The sequence below is a fragment of the Solanum pennellii genome, chromosome 4 (assembly GCF_001406875.1).
Source record: "Solanum pennellii chromosome 4, SPENNV200".
Classification (NCBI taxonomy): Eukaryota; Viridiplantae; Streptophyta; class Magnoliopsida; order Solanales; family Solanaceae; genus Solanum; species Solanum pennellii.
In genome coordinates this window covers 52,204,316-52,227,784 of record NC_028640.1, presented here as the reverse complement: position 1 = coordinate 52,227,784, position 23,469 = coordinate 52,204,316, and the positions used below count along the sequence as shown (strand labels likewise).

At 33.4% G+C, this 23,469-nt stretch overlaps 2 protein-coding genes across 7 annotated transcripts; both read left to right on the top strand.

Annotated features, from left to right (window-relative positions):
* Nucleotides 1-498: 498 nt before the first annotated feature.
* LOC107016762 lies at nt 499-1,509 on the top strand. Its single transcript, XM_015217129.1, has 2 exons — nt 499-1,195; nt 1,301-1,509. The coding sequence occupies exons 1-2, from the start codon at nt 499-501 to the stop codon at nt 1,507-1,509; spliced, it is 906 nt and encodes a 301-aa protein (XP_015072615.1).
* A 12,176-nt stretch (nt 1,510-13,685) lies between these two features.
* Nucleotides 13,686-23,442, top strand: LOC107018096. 6 transcript variants are annotated; one of them, XM_015218477.2, is made up of 13 exons: nt 13,977-14,094; nt 14,216-14,315; nt 16,361-16,488; nt 16,563-16,713; nt 16,854-16,963; nt 18,048-18,131; nt 18,367-18,427; nt 18,527-18,618; nt 20,032-20,164; nt 20,436-21,459; nt 22,533-22,643; nt 22,744-22,815; nt 22,911-23,131. In XM_015218477.2, exons 1-13 carry the CDS (start codon nt 13,985-13,987, stop codon nt 22,913-22,915), a joined length of 2,181 nt encoding a protein of 726 aa, XP_015073963.1. In that variant the 5' UTR covers nt 13,977-13,984; the 3' UTR covers nt 22,916-23,131. The 6 variants fall into 6 exon arrangements, with proteins under 6 accessions (XP_015073962.1, XP_015073961.1, XP_015073963.1 ...); XM_015218474.2 differs by having other exon boundaries at nt 13,978-14,094; nt 22,891-23,442; XM_015218476.2 differs by lacking the exon at nt 13,977-14,094 and adding an exon at nt 13,686-13,801 and having other exon boundaries at nt 22,744-23,442.
* Nucleotides 23,443-23,469: the final 27 nt, after the last annotated feature.

The window sequence follows — 23,469 nt, the reverse complement described above, 5'->3', positions numbered from 1 at the left end:
GAAAGGTCTCGTCTAATAGAATAGTCTTTGACCCGAAGAGAATAAGTAGACTTTGACATGATATAAACGTAATTTTATATGGTGGAAAGACGAATTAGTATGTGTCTATCTCTCCAAAAACAGATCTTGCATTCCTTCTTTAATTACCCACTGTAATGGCATAATTTTTGAACCTTCTCCAGTTCAGGCCATCCATAAAAGAATTTGCTAATAATTGCAAATTTCAAATCTTCAGATATAATCAGACCTCTTCTTCCTCCCAAACTACGGTAGGTTCTTTGTCAACATATGTGTTCTTACATTGGGATGGGCTTGACAGATTAGTTGAATGGTGGAGTTAAAAGTATTAGGTATGTTATTTTCTGGGGTATTGGTGATTCCACACCACCTGGAAGAGGCACCATCCATCTCTAGCAATGGTCATAGCGCCTCCGAAGTAGAATTAACTTTAAGGTTTTTGGAGTTCCTTCAATATTTTTTCTTTTGTTTTTAATTTTAATGGTCAATCTTACAAAACTAGAGTTCACTGCCCTTCAAAATTCGGGCAGGAACTACCTCTCATGGGTGTTGGATGCTGAAATCCACCTTGATGCAATGGGTCTTGGAGACACCATAAAAGAAGAAAATAAGGCATCAAATAAAAGTTGTGTACGAGCAATGATATTCTTGCGTCATCATCTTGACGAGATTCTGAAAATCAAATATCTGACAGTTAAGGATCCACTTGTTTTGTGGAAAAACCTAAAAGAAAGATTTGACCACTTGAAGATGGCCATACATCCAAAGGCACGATATGATTGGATGCATCTAAGGCTACAAGACTTTAAGTATATACATAAGTATAATTCTGCCATGTTCAGAATCACCTCTCAGTTGAAATTATGTGGAGAAACGGTTATTGAGGTTGATATGATGGAAAAGACGTTCTTCACTTTCCATGCCTCGAATGTGCTCTTTCAGCAACAATATCGAGAGAAAGGTTTCAAAAAGTATTCTGAACTTATTTCTCATCTTCTTGTGGCTGAGCAAAATAATGATTTATTATTGAAAAATCATGAGAATCGGCCTACTGGATCTGAACTACTTCCTGAAGTGAATGAGGCATACGCCCACCATCCTAGGCATGAAAAAGGTCGCGGCCCTCATCATGGTCGTGGACGTCGACGCGATCGTGGTCGTGATTATGGTCAAGAACGTAATTCTTTTCCTAGTGTTAATCATTAATCAAATAAAAAGGAAAAAAGAAAGGATGAGAAACGTGAAACAACTAGGGAAGGTTATTTTTGATGTGGTGGAAGAGGTCATTATGCACGTGATTGTCGTACTCCCAAACACTTTGTTGAGCTTTATCAAGAATCGCTAAAGAATAAAGAGAAAAATCCTGAGGCAAATTTTATCTCTGGAAATCAAGTTGACATCACGCATATGGGTGTAGCAAATTTCTTCGCACATCCTGAAGGAAAGATAGATCACTTAATTGGTGATTGTTCTGTGAACATGGAAGAGTGATTTTTTTTGGAAGTAGTTATTAGTAAATTTCATGTAATGATAGTTGTTTGCATGAGTATTAGTATTTTAAATTAGCTTAGTCATATTTTTATAGTTCAGTAGCTTGTTCCGTCTTAATTAAATAATATATATATTTTCATTGATTTATTTATATGATTCTAATATGATAGTGTTAGTCAAATAATAGGATTTATCATGTGTTTGTATTATATTAGGTCTTTAAACCTGATTTAATGTTAAAAACATACAGTCTGTCATTAACTAGGATTTATCATGTGTTTGTATTATATTAGGTCTTTAACTTTATCTAATATTAAAACCATGCAGTCTGTTATTAACTAGGATTAAATAATAATTTTATTTTATTCTCCTACGAACTCGTTTTTTACTTAGAGGAAATAATAAATTAAGGTTCAATTTTTAATATTTAATTATTAATTTATTGCTTTGAATATATTGTACCCTTTTGACAACACTAATATTTAATATATATATATTTTTTGTATGTCATTTCATGTGAAGATATGGATAATTCTAAGAACATATTATCGAAATATGAAGATATTTGCTTGATTGATTCTAGTACAACACATATGATATTAAAAAATAAGAAATATTTTTCTCATTTAAGTATGGGCAAAATAAATGTTACTACAATTTTCGGTAGTAATAATATGATTGAGGGTTTTGGAAGAGCCATAGTAATTTTGCCCAAGGGAACTAAACTCATCATTCATAATGCTATGTTTTATCCAAAATCTAAGATAAAATTGTTGAGTTTTAAAGATATCCGTGAAAATGGTTATCATATCCAATCAATGGATGAAATAAATCTTGAAAATCTTGGTATCACCAAGAATGTCTCTGGGCAAACATGTGTTATAGAATAGTTCTCAGTTTTATCTTCTGGCTTGTATTGGACAAAAATTAGTGCAATTGAGGCACATTTTATAATAAATAAGAAGTTTACATATTCCAATACATTTGTACTTTGGCATGATCGCCTGGGACATCCTGGGTCAATAATGATGAGAAGAATTATAAAAAAATCGAATGGACATGGACATCTATTAAAGGACCTAAAAGTTCTTTTAGATGGTGAATTTTCTTGTACTGCTTGTTATCAAGGCAAGTTAATTGTGAGACCATCACCAACGAAAGTTGATATTGAATCCCCTACGTTCTAGGAACGTATACATAGGGATATTTGTGGACCTATTCACCCACCTAGTGGGTCATTTAGATACTTTATGGTTCTAATAGAAGCTTCTTCTAGATCGTCTCATGTGTGCCTATTGTCATCTCGTAACTTGGCATTTGCAAAATTATTGGCACAAATAATAAGGTTAAGATCACACTTTCCTGATAATCAGATTAAGTCCATTCATCTTGATAATGCTGCAAGTTTTCTTCTCAATCATTTAATGTATTGTTTAGCAATCGGGATAAGATTTGAACACTCTGTTGCTCATGTTCATACTCAGAATGGTCTCACTGAGTCATTAATTAAACGTCTGCAATTAATAGCAAGACCATTGCTTATGAAAACTAGGTTGCCCACTTCTGTGTGGGGACATGCATTTTGCATGCTGCAACACTTATTTGTCTCAGACCGACAAGTTATCATAAGGTTTCTCCATTGCAATTGGTTATGGGTCAAGAACCTAATATATCCCATCTAAGAATTTTTGGATGTGTTGTACATGTGCCTGCGACACCACCAAATCGCACTAAAATCGGCCCTCAGAGAAGGTTAGGAATATATCTTGGGTTTGAGTCACCCTCCATAATTCGCTATCTTGAACCATTGACTGGAGACATGTTTACTGATCGATTTGCAGATTTTTAGTTTGATGAGACAGTTTTCCCAAAATTAGGGGGAGAGAATAGTGAAATAAAACGAGAAATTTTGTGGAAAAATTTATCATTGTCTCATCTTGATCCATATTCTTCTATATGTGAACAAGAAGTACAAAATATTATTCATCTGCAAAAAATTGCAAATCAAATGCCAGACGTATTTACAAATTCGAAAAGGATTACTAAATCACATATTTCTGCAGAGAATGTCCCAATTTGAATTGATGTCCCTATAGGACCATCCACTAGTGTCATAACTAATGATCAAAAGCACACCTAAAGCGTGGTAGACCTTTGGGTTCTAAGGATCAAAATCCTAGAAAAAGAAAGGTAAAATGTCAAGATGACACTACGAATCATATGGAAGTTCAAAATTTGAATAAGTATGATATTCATGAAAGAATCAATGAACTTGAAACTCAAGGAAATAATGAACTATCCATAAATTTAAAAGATGTTGAACTAATATGAATCGATCAGAAATAATTGTTGATTATGTCTTTGCATATAATGTTGCAACAAATATCATGCAAGATAATGAGGATCATGAATCTCAATCTGTTATAGAATGTCGACAAAGAAATGATTGGCCAAAATGGCAAGAAGCAATTCAATCAGAGTTAAATTCACTTGTCAAGCGTGAAATTTTTGGAACTATAGTTCAAACACCTAATGGTATTAAACTTGTTGGTTGCAAATGGATTTTTGTGCAAAAAATGAAATACAAAGGTATAAAGCACGCCTTGTGTCACAAGGATTTTCTCAAAGGCCTAACGTCGATTATGAAGAGACATACTCATCCGTTATGGATGCAATAACATTGCGTTATCTCATTAGTTTCACATTCCATGAGCAACTTGAAATACATTTGATGAATGTGATTACAGCCTACCTTTATGGATCACTTGTTAATGAGATATACATGAAAATTCTTGAAGGATTTGCGATGCCTAAATAATGTAACCCAAAATCTCGAAAAATGTATTCAATAAAATTGCGAAGATCATTATATGGTTTGAAGCAATCTGGATGCATATGGTATAACCGTCTTAGTGAGTATTTAATTAATAAAGGTTATACAAATGATGCAATTTGTCCATATGTCTTTATAAAGAAAATAATATCGGAATTTGTTGTACTTGCTATTTATGTTAATGACATAAATCTTATTGAAACTCCAATAGAGCTTCAAAAGGCAGTTGATTATTTAAAGAACGAATTTGAGATGAAAGATCTGGGAAGAACAAAATTATGTCTTGATTTGCAAATTGAGCATTTGACAAATAGTATTTTTGTTCATCAATCTGTCTACATAGAGAAAGTGTTGAAAAGATTTTGTATGGATGAAGCACATCCATTAAGTACTCCGATAGTTGTTCATTCACTTGATGTTAATAAGGATCCATTCTGACCTCAAGAAAAGGATGAGGGGATTCTTAGTTTTGAAGTACCATATCTTAGTGCAATTGGTGCACTAATGTATCTTGCTAATACTACAATGCCTGATATAGCTTTTGCTGTTAATTTGTTAGCAAGGTATAGTTTTGCTCCTACTAGGAGACATTGGAATGTGATCAAACACATTTTGCGATATCTTAAAGGAACAACTGATATGAGCTTATTTTTTTCTAATGATTGTAGCCCCATTATTGTTGGTTATGCTGATGCAAGATATTTATCTAATCCACACAAAGCTCGATCCCCAATAGGCTATGTGTTTATATGTGGGGGGGACTGCCATATCTTGGAGATCTACAAAGCAGTCCATCGTAGTCACTTCATCTAATCATGCTGAAATAATAGCTATTCATGAAGCAAGTAGAGAATGTGTGTGGTTAAGGTCTATGATACATCTCATTCGAGAGAAATGTGATTTGGAGTGTGATAAAGTACCCACCACTTTATATGAAAATAACGCAGCATGCATAGCACAACCTAAGGGAGGATCCATAAAAGGAGATAGAACAAAGCACATTTCACCAAAGCTTTTGTATACACATGAACTTCAAAAGAATGGTGATATAAATGTGCAACAGATTCGTTCAAGTGACAGCGTAGCTGATCTATTCACCAAATCTTTACCAATTGCAACTTTCAAGAAGATGGTGCACAAGCTTGGAATGCGAAAATTCAAATCTCTTGATTGATGTTCTCATTAGGGAGAGTTAATACGCGATGTACTCTTTTTTCCTTACGAGGTTTTGTCCCACTGGATTTTCCTTGTAAGGTTTTTAATGAGGCAGCCTAGATGCGTATTAATAGATATGTATACTCTTTTCCTTTACTAAAGTTTTTTATTTTCTTAAAGTTATTTTTAGGTAAGGTTTTTGACGAGGCACATCATCTATGAATTAGACATTCAGGGGAGTGTAATAAAGTATTTATATTATAGTGAATGTCTATCATGTGGAATCCTTTTAGAATATGGTTAAGAGTCCTACTTGGGGACCAAGTTAGATTTCTCCTATAAATAGAGAGCTCCTCTTCATTGTAAATTCATTCATCAAGAGAAATAATAAGTCTTCTCTTCTCTTCTCTCTAGTTTCTTCTTCTTATTCTATAGTTTCATAACAATTTTGAAAATGTTTCAAATTTTGAAAAATCATTTTAATAATCCCATACCCTCCTCCTACCCCCTTCAGCCACCCCCTCCTAGTTAAAAACTAATAAAAGAAGTTGTTTCTGATAAATATTTCAAATTTTACCTTTTTTTTATGCCACCTCCACCCCACACCCCTAAACCTAGGCCACTCCTTCAATTTTTTTTAATAAAATTATTTTTGAAAAGTATTTCAATTTTTTTTCATTTTTTATTCCACCCTTACCCCATCCCTCACCGCCTTCTGCCTCCCCCTCACTCCTCAAAAAGAATTTATTTTTGAAAAATATTTTTCTTGGTAAGTCCTAAGTCGAAAGTCCGATTCAGATCTTGGAGTCAAATTTTGGAATGGTCATCGGGGTCTTATTCTAATTTGGGTGTTAAGGTCAGGTCCTAGATCAATTATAGGGGTTGATTTTCATATCATAAATTATTTTTCTAAAGAGTATTTTTTAGTCTCAGGACAAAAAAAAAGATGTTTTCTAGAAAATATTTGTCATTCACCAAACAAACATTAAAAAGTATTTTCTAGAAAATATTTTCTACTCACCAACTAACATGAGAAAATAAGTTTAAAATTCACTTGTTTTTCAAGAAAACATTTTCTAGAAAAAAAAATTCCATGAAAACATTTTTCTAACTACCAAACACATCCTAAATTCCAAATAATTTTCTATTTTTTTAAAAATGCCCCAAGACAACCGCTATATATATTATCACATCCGGGGAGCACCTCCTAGAAGTAACCGGTATCGTCGTCCTCGAAAAGGACTAAGCTCTTCCAACATCATCAAGTATAATCAAGTCAGCATATGTAGTAGCATATTAGAACCATAGCCAAAGCAACTTTAACATCATTTTATAATAACAAAGCATATATAAGAGTTCATAACATTGCAGCATATACAAGACTCTACTCATAACCCCATATCAAGTCTACAGGTGAAATGACCAAGAAAATCTCCATAACTTCACTCAACAAAGTAAACTAAATAACGGATCATAAGCAATGCCTAACATCACATGATATAGCATCAAGAGTAATCATCATCATGTTTGGCAATATAGACCAATAACATGTTCATACATGAAACCAACATCATATAGTATCATCAACATGTAAAGTCAACATATGCATATCATTCACTTTATAAGAGCATAAGAACATAAGAACATCCTTCTAAGACTTTCATCAAGGCTAACTAGTGCAATGTATAGGTAGAGTCCCATACTCCTACCTAAACTAAGTTAAACCCTTAAAGTCATCTTAGTTAGAGTTCACTTTATTACTTCATTTTACTTTTGGGAACATCTTGCCTTAACCGACATAGACCACATGAACTAATGTGATACACCGAAAGAAGGCAGACTACTTGCCAAGGTAGTACCAAGACATGAACATAGCATCTAGGTGGATCCACTAGCTAGTGTTCTTATGGGGGCAACATAGTTCAAGAACTAGGAGATATTACTTGGGATCCTCTTTGTGCCTTTGTCATTATAGTCTCCAATCTCACGAGTACAATAGTGAACCTACCTTCCCTACTTGGGAAAGGACACTCCTCACTACTAGTTCACTCGGTGCTAAGATAAAGTCCCTTTTTGAAATGTCTTTATTTAACAATTATAACTTAGTTTAGGTCAAATGAGAATATCTCCTTGTATAGTCATAGTCATTAGCTCAATAAGAATTGCATAAGAACATCCTTTCAATATAACTCTCATATGTGAGATTAGCACATTAACATCAGTATATCATAGTAAGGTACATAGGTACTTCATAACCAACCTTATATCATTGCATCTTAAGCATAATCTCACAATCACATAATCAAGACATTTCAATTGCATCATCATACTACACCTACTTAATCCAATTACAAAACATACTTCAATTGAACTTCATCACCAAGTACAAGTCTAACAATCAATACATTCATCAATTCCCATCAATTTATAAGCAAGATCCAAGATTTGGGGAAATTGGGAAAAGGAACATGATCCATAGGAATTTTCCACAATTATCATCAAATACTCAAAAATCTACACTTAATTATCCATGAATTATCACAATTAGTCATAATCAAACATCAATTTCAAGTTTAGAAGAAAACCCATTAGCAGAGAAAATCCATTGGAACTGGGTGATTTAGAAATCAACTTTGAAAGGACCTCTTGGGGAAAGGAATCCCAAGAGTGAAGAACCTACACCTTAATGAAAATTAATACATGAAATCCAAGTGAAATCCTAGAGGAATTGGTCTTCTTCCTCAAGCTTTCTTGCTTCTTCAATGAAGAGTTTTGGGAGAGAGAAAGTAGAGAGAAATGAGAGCTTTTGAGTTTTGTTTTAAGGATTTGATTTAGGTGAGTGAAAAATGACTTAAAACTGACCCTTAGTCAATATAGTCACCCCCTAAATTACCCAAACGACCCCTCACTTAATTGGGTCTTTTTGTGAAGTCAAAATGCTTAAAATACGACACTAACGAATTTGGAAAGTGGCTGCGTCGCAGGGTCAATTTCACATTTTATTTTTGAAATACGGGTTGAGCAGTAAGCCTCGTGTAGACCCTGCATAGCGAGGCAACTATTTTGCCTCCCCGTGTTAGCTGCACAATGCTCAACAGCCTGCTTGCCCATGTTCCGGACCCTTTGGGGAGTCGTTACTGGACGTTTAGACCCTATATACTATATTTTACCTATTTAAAGTCTTTTTACCAATTTTAGACTTCATATGCCATTCCCAGACCTTCACATATCATAGGGACGTCTACTAGTTCAATTTCGCTAGTTTCCGGATATCATGGACGTTTCTTGACGCCTTGACTCTAAAACTCCTAAATGGTTTATAAATATTATTTTAGGCTTAGAAACAATGTTTTAAAGTTTAGTTAATCATGTGAGGCTCTAGCTTAGGTCATGGACTTTCGGAATGTTACATATAAATAGAGAGAGAATCGTAGGTCCACCTATGTGACATCCTTAGAATTCAAAGAGTTTACTTTTATGTTTTTCTTTATATTTTCAAGTATTTTCTACCCTAACTTATGTTTACCTATACATCTATTCGTAATTCTAGTGTCTTTTTGACATTGTATCCCTTCGATTGCGGGTCTTCATGAACTATGTAAAAAACTTGTTTTGTATCTTCTTCATTGTTACAAATTTCATTTCTAATTTTTGTAAAACTTCGTCGATTCCTTGGAAGTCTACTTTGGATCTTCACCAAAAAAAAAATGAAACAAAACTAATCCTCCATAAAAGACACAATCTTATAATGTGAAAGTGTTTATATATATATACTAGATATGAAATGGCCCGTTAACGGGCCCAATATTTCATCTTAAATTTATTATTTCGTGATTAAATATTAAAATGCATATCTCTATCGCGGACTTACTCTCATACAGTGTTTTCTTGACCGTTCATCATGATTAACTATCTAAAACTCATTTAATCATAACGATATCTTTCCTACCACAAATAAACCTTTAATTCATAATTCAAATTCAAGGTAGAGCTAAGAGTTAAGTCTTGAGAGTTCTTTCGAATCTTTTTTAGAAAGTCCCTTCGAGTCTTTTGAGGAGTCTTCTTTAATTTCTAATAACTTGTTTAAAGACTTGAGTAAGTGAGTATGAGAATGATGAAAATGTATTCATGAGTCTACATTGTCATCGAGATCCTTCATATCGTGAATCATAACTCTTTAATTCATAATTCAAATTCAAGAAAGAGCTAAGAATAGAGTTCAAAAAAGTCTTTGAGTCCAATTAGGAATCCTTTGAGATCAACTATTGATTTGGGCTAAGTTTTAATGAAGTAAGTATGAAAATCAGAAAAATCATATACATGAATTCCATATTGTTATTAGACCCTCAAGTCGAGCCGTTCATGCCCATAAATTTGGCACGAACTTCATAAATTGAGTATCTTTAAGAGGAGTAGTATCTTCAAGGTCTAAGTCTTGAGTATTGAGTTCCTAATCATTAGGGGTTATATTCCTAATCATGGGGCTACTACATGTTACCACGAAGGTCCTTGAATTGAGAAATTCATGTCTACACACTAAAAAAATTTGATTATCATAAACAAATAATTTCGTCATTTATAAATCATATTTCGTCACTAAAAATCTTGTGAGACGAAAAATAATTCGTCACTAAAAGTATACAAAGACGTTTTAGTGCTTTGTCGCTGAAAATATTATATTAACTACAAAAAGGAAAATCGTCTCCAAATCCTTAAACAGTAGTGAAAAGTTTATTTGTCGTAAAAACTACGTATACTTTTTATAGTTAATAGTATGTTTTGTCACTAAAAAGGTTATTACTACTGACAAAATTATATTGTCGCTAGTTATTTTACTTCAACCAGTGACAAATTCATTGTCTCTATGTTAAATGTATTTCATAGTTGAAGAAAATCTTATTTCGCCATTAGTGACTATATTTTAATTTCATTTAGTTTATCTATCTATCTATTTTATTATTTTAATGCTTCCTAATTAAAATATTTTTACCGTCATTTTATTAATTTTAAATCATATTTATTTTAGTGCAAAAAGAAAAGGTGTTAATGAACATAATAAAATAATAAGTACTCTTCTAAAAAAATGGGTCCCACAATTTTAGATAGACACATGGTCATCATAATTACAATTTTATATTACCCTCGAAAATGAGATTATTTACAACTTTGACATTGGTTGTCGCTCACTTCACTCTTCTATATATACTAGATAATTGAAGGTCCGTTCACGAGCCCAATATAATAAATTGTTTTTTCAATTTTAATTTAAAAAATTTACCTAAATTTACATCTTATTTTATTATAGTTTCTAAAGTTTCTTATAACTTTTTAAAAAATATGAAAATTCCCTCTCAGCTATATTCCTATCCTCTGTATACACCACTATATCCTCTCGGTTACATCTCTATCTTCTCACGAATGCATCTTTATCCCCTCTTTAATACATCTCTATCCTCTCTTGGATACATCTCTCTCCTTTCAGCTACACCTATATTCCCTCTCGGATTCATACACGAGATATGTGTCTGCAAGTTTTTTGAGTAGTATTGCGACCGATGTTTCCGTATTTCTGCTAATGAATCTATGAACTTTTTGTAATTTAAAAAAAAGTAGGGATATAATGTAATTAACTTTTAACACTATGAAAATTTATGTGGCATATTTTTCTTTTGTACTCAATTTCAAAAGAATGATGTATCAATATATTTAATAACATTTTGGCTTCAAAAATATTCATTTTATTCTTAGTAAGATGATTTATAATCATATGAACATCTATGGTTTGTTTTAAACCACGAGTTCTAAAAGTGTTTTTTTTTAAATATTTCATGTTAAGTCAAATAAATACTAAATAAATCAAAATGGAGTGAGTAGAAACTTTAGATCAATTTTATATTTATGATATTTAAGTTTTTGTAACTTGCCTTTTAACAAAATTTAAAATGATACTAAAGTTTTTTCACAATTATTTTTATAGTATTTTTTTTAATCAATATTCTGTCAATAATGTCAAAATTGTAATAAAAATAAGGTAATAAAGTAATTTAATTTTGAAAGTCAACTATTGATATCAATCGAGAAAACACTTATTTTTAAGTTGTAAAGCATTCATAATCTAATATTTAGTATGCTCTTTTCTCTCGACGGATGACACTAATTTATCATAATTTAAACTTATAAGAAGTATAAAATAAAATTAGAAAAAGTATAACTCACTATTATATGAAGGTCATTATGAGTTAATTGCCACTCGTTAGAGATATGTCATAAGTTAATTGTCATAATGAAACAACATGAAAATTATAAGAGATAATTTATTTATAGTTGAATATTATTTATGAAAAATGGAGTACAAATTATATATTATACATATTAGTGCAAAGAAAATTCACACAATAAATTTATTTACTTATTTTAATATGTAATTTATTTTATTATAAAAATTTACAAATTTGATGTTTTAGAAAAAATTGATATGAAGATTTTTATATGTCCTCATAGTAAGTAGTTCTTTACTTTATAACATAGTGGAATATTACTTAAAATAAGTTATCACGTCAATTAACTATATTAGTTGTAATATATTAATATAATATTTTTAGAAAAATACCACATAAATCAATTTTCTAGGTCTTAACAAATCATTAATTTTTAATTACCTTTAGACCTATAAAAATGATTAGTATGTTGTAAAAACAAAAATTTATTCTACATTTGCTTAATAGATATTTTTGGTTTAATGAAAATTTTATACTATATAGAAAATAAATCTATAAGAAGTGTAAGATCTCATTAAAATAGACTAATTATTAGTCTATATTAAAAAAATTTAAGAAAAAAGTGTGATTGAAAATGTGAGTCCATATTAAATGTCACATCATTAGAATTAACATGACATTTAGAAAAATATATTTGGTTGTTTGGTCATTACAAATCTATTACCACTTTCTTGATATCATACTATAGAAACATATATTCTAGAATCTTTATGAATTGACAAATTTACCCTTGGTCGTCCTCAACTTGGCTCTTATATATATATATATATATATATATATATATATATATATATTGTGTGTGTTCTAAGAAGAAGAAGAAGAAGAATAAACGTAGAAAATTCATAGTTTAAAAATGTGAAGAAACCTCTGTTTATAGCCAACAAAGGTAGTTTGAACATGTGCTTATTATGCCTTATCAGAAAAGGCACAACCGTTCAGAAAATGTCACAACTCATTCAAAAAGTCACAACTCTTTAGAAAAGTCACAATTATTTGGATGTCATGCCCTGAGCTTACATCCTGGACGTGACCGACACTTGAAAATTATTGTTGGTCCCCAAGCGAATCATTGAGCTAACTGGCTACTTAGTGGAAGAATGACTCAAGCATTTAAAGGCTACACATCCTAAGTGGGAAATCTGTTTATTTTTGTAAAGCACATATTTGACACATCATACTAAAAATAACGTATCTAGTGAATCCTACTAAGTGGGGTATGGATAAAATGAAGTGTACGCTACTTATCACTACTTCAAAAAAAGCTCAAGTGCATCGAACCTAGCAAAACATCCTTATCTGTGAGAGATTATCTTAACCCGTTTAATCATAAGATATGAAATTATGAGATGAAGTTGAAATTTTGTTTGAACAAATAATTGCGATTTTTTATGTTGTATGTTTTCTGATAAACATTAAAACCTTATAAGTTGTAAAACTATTAAAATTGTCCAAATCTTTATACAATTTAACCAAATAAACAAAAATATGTAAATTCGCATACTATACTTTCACAAAACTATTCTTTTTTAAAATACAACATTTATTGATAAAGCTTAATTCAATAAAAATTAAAAATTGAACATTGGTTGGTAAATACATTTGATCAATATAAATGGTAAAGTAAGAATTAATTTGAATTTTAAAGTAATAATAATTTTTTGTTGGTGAGAATAATTATAATTTAAAACAATGATACGGATTAAAAATTTTATTTACATTATAAAGTGAGCTTTTTTAAAAATTCCAAATCATCATTTGAAATCCCTTAATAAAATGTCCATTTCAATTTTCAATAAAAAAGAGAAGTAATTTGACACTATTTATTAGTGTGTGTCGGTTTGCTAGATTAGTTAGTCGGAGAAAATTCTTAGAATTATTATTTTTAGATTTCTTGAAAAAATAGAAAATGAAAAATATATAAAAAGGAACATCAAAATCCATCCATAAAACCTGTGGCTTTCAATCCTCTGTTGGTTTTTCGCGTCCCTTTTTTCATTTCACATAAAGAAATAATAAATAATCATTTGTAAGTTCCATTTTTTGGTTCTAAAAATATTTCTATCACTACCCCAAAAACATTTTATCTAAAAACCCTAATCTCCATTCAAATTTTTTCATTCATTTTTCTTCAAACTACCTGCATTTGCTTTGCATTTGACGCCAAAAATGTATGTTGATGCACTGTTTTGTTATTTTTTCCTTTGTGTTCATGGAAAATGTTGTATTTTTCTTCATCTGCATGTTCGGAATTTGGAAATTCTATGAATTTGGATATCAGAATCAATCTGCAATTGAAATGCCGATTTTTTTTGACTCGTTGTATGTTATTTGCTGGTTAGGGTTTGTAAGAGTTGGAATTTGGTTTGTTGGAGAATTTTAGGTGTGTGTTGTTGAGTTTTTTGTTTATGTGTAGCAATGACTGAATTTTATTGAATGACAGGACAATGATGAGCAATGAAGAAGAGAAAAGGTGTCCTCTTTGTGCTGAAGAAATGGACTGGACCGACCAGCAATTTAAGCCTTGCAAATGCGGTTATCAGGTTTTATTTCTTATTTTTCTTCTGAAATATTCCTTTTATAAGTTCCTGCCATTTTTCAGTCGAATTGAAAATGATAGAATAAAGAGTTGTGCTGGGGTCTTTTTATTTTAATATATGTGTTTCAAGTTTTGGTAGATAGTGGATTGAACACAACTTCAAATTAACCTAGAGATCAGCTGAATTTCTATTTTGGGCCTTTTCAAGTTATAACCCTGGTGTCTAGGCCTTGGACTAGTTCTATGGGGTATCTTATACCTTCCACCAGCACAATTACATGTTAATGCTGTCCACAAAGTTTGAACAAATGAGAAGAAATCACCAATTTTTAAATTTTAGTTCTGGTCTTATTTTTCCTTTCTTTAATTCAAACTCTTATGTATTATGACAGTCTGCAATGTTTTGGTTTATGAAAAATTTTGCGAACATGTTCTGACTGCTTTGGAAATTTGATGTTTGTTGTTAGTACAACTGTATCATTTTTTTTTCTTCGATGATCAATGAATAGAATGGTATCTTAAACAATTAGTGATCAAGGTTGGTTCTTGTCACATGTTACCAGTTTCAAAAAAAGGTTGGTTCTTGTCACAGTAAGTTTTTAGTTGTAGTTACTTTTTTTAGATTGTAGAAGATAAAAATAAATGCTTTATGAGCTTGTTTTGATTAAATGATAACTAATAGATGGGATGGGGAGAAAGTAGAAATTTTCATCTTTTTCTAGCAAATACTGCACCCCAACAGTTGTCCTTTCTTTCAAATTTTAAGCATTATAAATGTCATCCGACAACGGCAATGTACTTCCCTGTTAAAAACAAAGCCATGTACTTCCCATCCACACAACAACATCTTGATGAGTCCGAGCAAAATAGCTTTCTGTTTAGTTCTTGTGCTTCTAATAAAACTTATCCGAGTGGGTGAATATTCAGATTAGTGTTTTAAAAGCAAAAACGCCAAAAAATAAAAAGGGTCCAGGAGCTTAAAATGAAAATGAGACGTGCACAGAAATTTAGAACTTAAAAGTACCAAATACATATGAATTTCGTTGTGCTACTACTACAATAATCAAATTACAATTAATACACCTAATTGAGCATCTAATTTATAGTATGCTAACATTAGTCGAACTCCTCAAAGTTGAGATTCAAAGGACGGCTGCTTCTCATTTGGACAAGTGTGAGCCTGATGTTTGAAGCCACAGCTTCACCCCTAGCTTTGTATTGCTTCCTCTCTTTAAGCGACGAAAAATGTATTTATCAAATTCAAACTATTGCTTTAAATACTTTCATAATGGGCTACTTCTGAATCGATATGGATGGGTCAATGGACATTTATCAGAGTGGATTTTGTGCCAGTTTGTAAAATGTCATTCTCCATGTACTCATGTTATCCTGGTCCACATAAGGATGGTCCTACTTACTCTGTGAGTCTCCTTCTTGTCATAAACTATAATCCTGAACTCACAAAATTGCCAGTTTTGGAAGATCTCTATTAGTGGGTAAATCAATGGTAGGTCTACTCTATAAATGAGCAGTGGATTGGAAGTTGAATTATGTGATCTATCTTAGTCGGCACTAGTGTGGTGGGGTATCTTTTTGGGCATAGAGTCCTCTCAAATGTTGATCGAGTAAAGACTTATATTTGAAGGAGACATTTGAGTGTATAATTATGATTGGAATGGAGTTATTCTGTGCTGGGGAGTGCAGATGATGCTTTCATACTTCAATTTTGATCTAGTCCAAAAGTTTTAGCTATGTATGTGAAATTATATTTTGATTATATGCTAACTAGCATAGTTCATTTGTGAATAGGCGTGTACTAGTTTGTGTGTTCTTCAAGCCTCCTAGTTGATTGCCATTTTCCCAAGTAGCTCTGGAGATGTCATACTCGTTGTTCAGAGAAATTTAGGAACTTAATGAGACAACCTCTTCAACTTCTTTCTTGATACGGTTATTGTTTCACTGCTTTCAGTAAAGGAACATCAAGTTTGATGTATCAAGATTGTCAAAATAATTCTGCTTTTGTGGGTTTCTAACTTTTGCTCACTATAGGTGTGTGTTTGGTGTTGGCATCACATAATGGACATAGCAGAGAAAGATGTGTCAGAGGGACGATGTCCTGCATGTCGAACTAAATATGAAATGGATAAAGTTGTGGCAATGCAAGCAAATTTTGAAAGGTATTTACTTTGATTGACTAATTTACTTCTCAAGGTGTTGGAGACAGAATGGAATTGACAATTAGTTAAAACAGGGCAGGGAACACAAATGTGAACCGGAAAAGTAAACCACCAAAGGCAAAGACAAAAGCTAATGAAGTCAGGAAGGATCTTACAAATGTTCGGGTCATTCAACGTAAAATGGCATATGTGACTGGGCTGCCTCTTGGTATTGCGGATGAAGATGTATGGAGCTTTTATCTTGTTATCCGTTTGCTACTTTTAAATGTCACTTCATTGAATTCTTCTTTACCATTAGCTTGAAGAAGGTTTCTATATCTTAAATTTTTCATGTATTAAGAAAAAGTCTTATATTTCTTGGGCAGCTGTTACAACGGAAAGAATATTTTGGGCAATATGGGAAAATTTCTAAAGTTTCTCTATCTAGGACTGCCGGTGGTTCAATCCAGCTGTTTACCAATGATACTTTTAGTGTGTAAGTTTGACATACATCTATCATCTTGGTTTGTGTTGTTATAACTGATGGGTTTTCTTGGGTTTGTTTATTCCTTTTGGACGATGCAACTTTTCCAGCTGTCTCAAGTGATGAAATTTCATTTGCTTGCGTCATCTGTCTTAATATTTTTCATTTCTCATTTTGCTTTGTTTCTTTCCTGGTGCAAATCTTATTGCTGCAATTAGGATTTTAAAGGTTAACCTTACTTGACAGTTAACTGGCTCTAGTTTCTAGGTCCTTTTGAGAATTTATCTTTCTTGTGTAAGTTTGATGTGGTTACATTACTCTTTTAAAATCTGGATTCCAAGTTCCAACACAGTTCTAGAGTGTGAAACCTTGCAATTGTAAGGGACTTGTATTGTTTGACCTAACTTCTTTGCATTTTATCTCTGGCTTTAATGGTAGATTGCAATATGGAAATTTCGAAACAGCTATGATATAAGTTGAATATATTGACTTTTTGGCATACAAACTTCTTTTACGGAAACCTGTTTCTGAAATTGAAAACCATTTTATTATAATTTCAGTGGTTATGACACATTACAACAGTGATGTTCTGGTTGATTTCCACTGGAAACCCTGACTATTTAGGCTGTATTGTGCAGATCTCTAGTTTTTACCTATGAAGGCATCTAAATGAGTGGCTTTGCTCTATTACCTTAGATGAAAAAAGTAATTTTGCAGAATCATGCAGTTTGAATTTTGTTGTAGTAGGGAGTCTAAAATGTTTCACATGATAGAATGTAAGAGCTGTCAATACTTATCAAAAAAATTGATTGTTAGAGTTGTCAATAAAATATATTGTGGTCAATGGAAGGTTTGATTAGATGTATACTTGTAGTTTGTCCAGTATTTATGGAAGTCAAAAGGGTTGAGCTGTAGGTTTTATTAGATGATAATCACATGATAAAATCCATGTTGTCTGGACTTGTCTATTTCTAGGGTGTGCGTGACATCGCAACCTGTGTTAAAATTATTGTTTGGTTGTTTTTTTCCCCTTTCTGATAGTTGTTGTTTGCCTCTATAATTGTTTTTTTTTCTTCTGTTCTTTTCTTAATCGCAGATATATTACATATTCTAAAGAGGAAGAGGCCATACAGTGTATTCAATCTGTACATGGTTTTGTCCTGGAAGGAATGTATTTGAGGTAAGGACTTACCCGTCATAAATTTTCGTCAAATTTATTCTTTAGTGACAAAGCGAGAGTTGCAATTTAGAGAACCTCTAATTTGTCTTATCAAAGGTAATTATTTATTATTGGAAAAATAGCTCAAATAGAGCGGAGTAGATACAAAGGATTCATATCACTCTAGCAGGTTTCGGGTTAAGGCTAGTTGATTGATTGATTTTAATTTATTGACAAAGTGAAATGGCCCTTGCAGAGCATCGTTTGGGACTGCAAAATATTGTCATGCTTGGTTGAGAAACACGGTACAGTACATGGTGCTTCTTAACCTCATTTCTTTCTGTTATGCCCTTTGCTGAGGAATATGAAAGCGACCAACACAATAGAAATGTTGACATGGTGCTTCTTTTTTCCAGCCTTGCAATAATCTTTCCTGTCTATATTTGCATAGCCTTGGTGCCGATGAAGATAGTTTTGGTAAAGATGAGGTAGCTGCAATTCATACAAGGTATTGGTCATGCAAACATTTGCTGGCCTCCAAATTTAGACATGCTTTCTTGGTTGTATTTCTGTTTCTGATTGAAGTGTTTCTGTGATCCTCAAATTAAAGTTGATTGAGAGCGGTATATTACTGGATCCCTGTGGTAACAACACAACACAACACAACACATAAAAGAAACATTGAATCTCAGATTGTCTGAGTGAAATTGATCTCTCCAAATCCAATCCTGCAAAATTTACATTATTATGTTTTCTAGCTGCTGACTTCGACAAGATAGATACTTCTGGTTTATCCAAATAGATATTATATTGTACAACTACATGTAAAAGATTATTTAAAGTAGGCATTTGGACATAAATTGAGTGATATTTGAAAAAAAAGTAGTTTTTGAAGTTAGTTGAAAAAGGGTATTTGATAGTTGAAGTTGTGTTTGTACATGTATTTCTCTTGAAAAATTGTTATAAGCTGTGTTTTTTTTGGTACTTGAAAAATTGGTTCATTGAAAACTTCTTTTCTTTAAAGTTTGGAGTTAAAAAATGACAAATTGTATAAACAAACAGGTCTGATTTTTTTTCTTTTCACAAAAAGCAATACAAAGTTTGACCAAATGGGCCATCCCTGATATGTGAGCATCCATTTCATCCGCCCTGCATCATTATAGTGAGTGACATCCTCATCTGTCTTCCCATTTCCGACCTAATATACTCAAAAGTTCCTCTCTTTTGGATGGCTTGTGTATCAAGCCTCACTTCCACGTCAGCATCATGCGTTACGTCACCAAACTTGCACTCCAAGTATCTATCTTCGTCCTGCTCAACCTTAGACTCCAGGGTCCGTCTCCAAACCTCTAACTTAGCATTAACTCCACCACGAGACTCGTCGAACAGAAATACCATCCACAAATAACATACACCATGGTACTTTACCTTGGATTTGCCTCATAAATTCATCCACCAAGGCTCTAAAACTGACTCCCCATTGCATTTTTGGGTTCATCCATGGAAGGATTTTACTACTTTGGAACAATAGTGAGGTCACAGTATGTATTGATCTCATTTTTCAGAATATATTGCTGTCTCGTCTTAGAAAGTTACAAACTACTTTGGAACAATAATGAGGTCACAGTATGCTTTGATCTCATTTTTCAGAATATATTGCTGTCTTCTCTTAGAAAGTTACAAAGTCTCTACTAAATGGATGTTGTGGTAATTGGAGATCTGATCTTGCATAAATCTCTGATTGAATGTTTTTACATCATTCTTAATTGGACCCTCAGTGGTTCTGGAAGTTGAATCTTATTGTTTTTTTTGGGCTTTTACTTGCATAGATGAAGGATTGATTGTATACCATCTTAATTGGGTGATTAATTTCCCCATGGGTGTAGCTAACTGGTGGTTTTTCACTTTGGTGGTTATACAGGAGCAGAGTTCAACAAATTGTTGGTGCGTCTAGTAGTGCAATGAAGCGCTCAGGAAATATCTTGCCACCTCCAATTAATGAATTATCCTGTACTAGCTTTACTTCTACTGAGAGTTCTACCACTCAAAGTGCAGTAAGTGTAATAATTTTGGAATTTAATTATGCTTGTTGGTTGTAAATTGCTTTATCAAAGCATCTAAGGCGACCAGTTGCTCTAGTTTTCGGTGAAGTATGCTATATTTTTTCTCTATTACAACAGCAACAAGAAGAACAGCAATACCCAGTGTGGTCCCACATATTTTTTCTCTATTAAGTTCTGATATTATGGTAGCTACTATTTCTTGATATCTGGTTGCTTGAACTGCAAATGATCTCACCGGATGTTTTTTTTTGTGCGATTTTAGGGTGCAGCCAGTGATATAGTGAATCACAATAGCTATATGGCTCGTGTCATCCCTTGTAGTGATAAGGATGAAAATGCTGGTGACCCCAACAGAATGTCAGCTTTTGTAGATGTTGGACTGTGTAATAATTCTGGTGCAGAGAAAGTTAGAAATTGCAGTGAGGACAGTGGAACTTTGGATTTGTGTTCTAGTTTATCTCCCGAAACAATTAACAAAGATAATCTTGCTCAAGAGCCATATTCTGATACATTGCTTTTTGAAGTTCCATCTTCTAACCACCTTGTCAATCATTTGCCAAGGGATCAAAATTCAATAGAAATTTCAGATGAGCCATTCAGGGAAGACTCTATATCTATTGACAGTCAACGATTGAAGGATTTAAATAGTATTAACCAAAGGGCGTTCCTTATGTCCTCTCATTCTGCTAAATGCACAGGGGATTCTGGTGGCCATTCGCTAATGCACAGGAGGACATGTAGTCTGAGTAATAATGGCACAGAGCATAGATCCTTACATAATGAAGTGGAAGAAGCTTCTCCTCCACTTTCATTTGTAAATTCGACAATGATTGATGGATTACATGATTTGGAATTTCAAAGTTCTGTCAAATCTGATACAATTTATAGAGGTTCTAGCTCATTCTCCAATGAAGAAATAGTAGAGCACCTGCGAAGGACTAGAAATGATTGTTTGAATAATTATGATGAAAGTTCTGCATTCGGTCCTGCGAAGAACAGTATGAATTCGAACATTTTAGCTATGAACCTTGGTTCACGTGACGATTCCTTGACCTTGCGTCACAGTTTAATTGGCTTGTGTAATGAACCTAATGGGCAGCATGATTCCTGGAAATTCTTACACAGTGGTCAAGGATTCTCATTTATGAAGCAAGATGGATCTTCAGGTCAAAGGGCTGATTTGAATTCTTCGTCTAGTAATATCAGTCTGATATCTAAACAGGCATCCATCCTTCATGACTTCAGAGAAAAGAAAGAGCAGCATATGCTTGATTCTCAGTATCAGAGTAAGAGTTAACATAAATTTCCTTATGACTAAAGTAGTTGATTTTTGCTGCCTCAGTTTTTCATTCATGGACCTGTCTTCCTTTTGGTTTCAAGTGGCTATGTCCTACATTGTTTACTATTTTATGATATATTCTTCTGTACCAATTAGACAAGATTTCTACGGGGATGGGAATGGGGCTGCAATAGCTTGGACTTGCCAGCAGGGATGGGGAGTGACTTGAAGGGCTGGTCCAGGTTGAATAACTTCTTTTCCTGCTGTTGTAGAGAGGGGTGGAGAACAGGTTTGGCTATACAAAATTGTAAGGCCCTGAAGGAAATATTTGGATGTAAAAATTGAACCAGGACTCAGTTATTACGACTATTCTCAGGCCGTGCCTTCTCAAGTTCTTCCTCATTTGCCACTTTTGCTTGCTAAAACTCCATCTACCCCTGTTTCAAGCATACTATACACTATAGACCATAAAGTTCTGTTCTTCCTGCCATGTCTTGATTGAGCCAAAAGAATCCAAGCTCAACTCAGGGAAACAGAGATTTAAGTGTTCAATACAATTAGCAAGAGGCAAAGGGGCGGGGACCCAGGAGGTGTCAGTTTGGGGAGGGGGTGGGGGTGGGATTGGTAGAAGCAAATGCATTGGCCTATCCCAACTGCCATGCATACGTTTTTCTAAACCAGGGTTAAACTAATTTTTTCTAACCTTACTGCTGCATTTGTGTTATTCTTTTGGCACTCAAAATTTAATTTGCTTTGGTATGTTTCTGACAAGCATTTTACCCAATGTTTGATTGTCACTTTTCTTCATTCGACAAGTTAAAACTCTTGACAGCACTACAAGGAATGTAAAAAAAAAATACATCGTTTTTCTGGTTCTGCTTGGTAATAGATCTCAAGGTAGGGGTCAGTACAACAAATTGTACTCCAATTAGGAACCACATATTACTTAATTGTGCATGTGCATTTCATGACTTCTGTGATGGAACTTACCAACATGTACCATGGTATTGCTGAGCATCATTGATAAGTTTTGCACGCAACTAATTTTTTCAAATTGAATTTGCTGAACTGCCTCAACAGTCTCAAGACCAAAAGGTATGGCACCACCTGGTTTCTCAATATCCTCTAGGGAGCTGCCTCCTGGTTTTCCGTTGTCTGATGAAATTGGTGGATTCCCCCGTACACTCTCTGGTAACTCACCTGTCCTGGCATTGTGTATTTTAATTCCAAGCTTTCTTCTGTTCTAAATATAATTGGAAGTAGTTTATTTCTGTTGCTTCTATCTATGCAGGAAGTCAATTAGTAAATAGTTCATCAAGTTTGATTCACTACCCGTCATCAATGAGAAGCTTTAGCAGTGCAGGTGACTCTGATTTTATTGACCCTGCCATATTAAGCTCTGGTAAAGGCAAAACAACAAATGGTTTCAGTATCTCAGGTCTGGAAATTGGGTCACAGGGTAGAGCTTTGGAGGCTGAGGCAAGACTCTGGCTTTTGATGCAACGAAAACATGCTGATCAAGATGGGAAATTGTCTCATGTTCATGCTTCACAAACTCCATCTGCATATCAGGACCAGAGGTTTAATGGTGAAGATGAGCATACTGGCACGAAGAAGTTTGGACCAAGGCTGGTGGATCAAGGCCAAAACTTTGACCAATCTTTGTACACACATTTTCCCCTGCAGAAGTTTGGTAATGGTCCCATTTCCAACGGCTTTCAGCATGACCTGTTGGGAAATTTCCAATGTAGAAATGAGGTGGATGGTATGGCAGAACTCCAGAGAAATGAGAGGTTAGGTTTCAACAAATACTATAATGGGTATGGAAATCAAACAGTCCAGGGGTCCGGGTCAGGCGATGTATTTGCCAGGGTTTTTGGGATGTAAATTATCTCTTCTCTGAAAAATGAAATTGTCCTACTCTATCTATTGCTATGTAGTGTGGGGAAATTATAAATATGTTAATACTTAACATTGTTGTTGGCTGTTATTGGGTTCTATTTGGGGAATTGGTGGG

Bases quoted from the DNA above. Each gene is read 5' to 3' on its own strand.
- LOC107016762 (XM_015217129.1), top strand. From the start codon at position 499: ATGGTCAATCTTACAAAACTAGAGTTCACTGCCCTTCAAAATTCGGGC. The intron at 1,196-1,300 runs GTAATTCTTTTC...GTGGTGGAAGAG, and splicing joins TCGTGATTATGGTCAAGAAC to GTCATTATGCACGTGATTGT.
- LOC107018096 (XM_015218472.2), top strand. From the start codon at position 13,985: ATGGAAAATGTTGTATTTTTCTTCATCTGCATGTTCGGAATTTGGAAA. The intron at 14,316-16,360 runs GTTTTATTTCTT...TGCTCACTATAG, and splicing joins CTTGCAAATGCGGTTATCAG to GTGTGTGTTTGGTGTTGGCA. The intron at 20,165-20,435 runs GTAAGTGTAATA...GTGCGATTTTAG, and splicing joins GTTCTACCACTCAAAGTGCA to GGTGCAGCCAGTGATATAGT.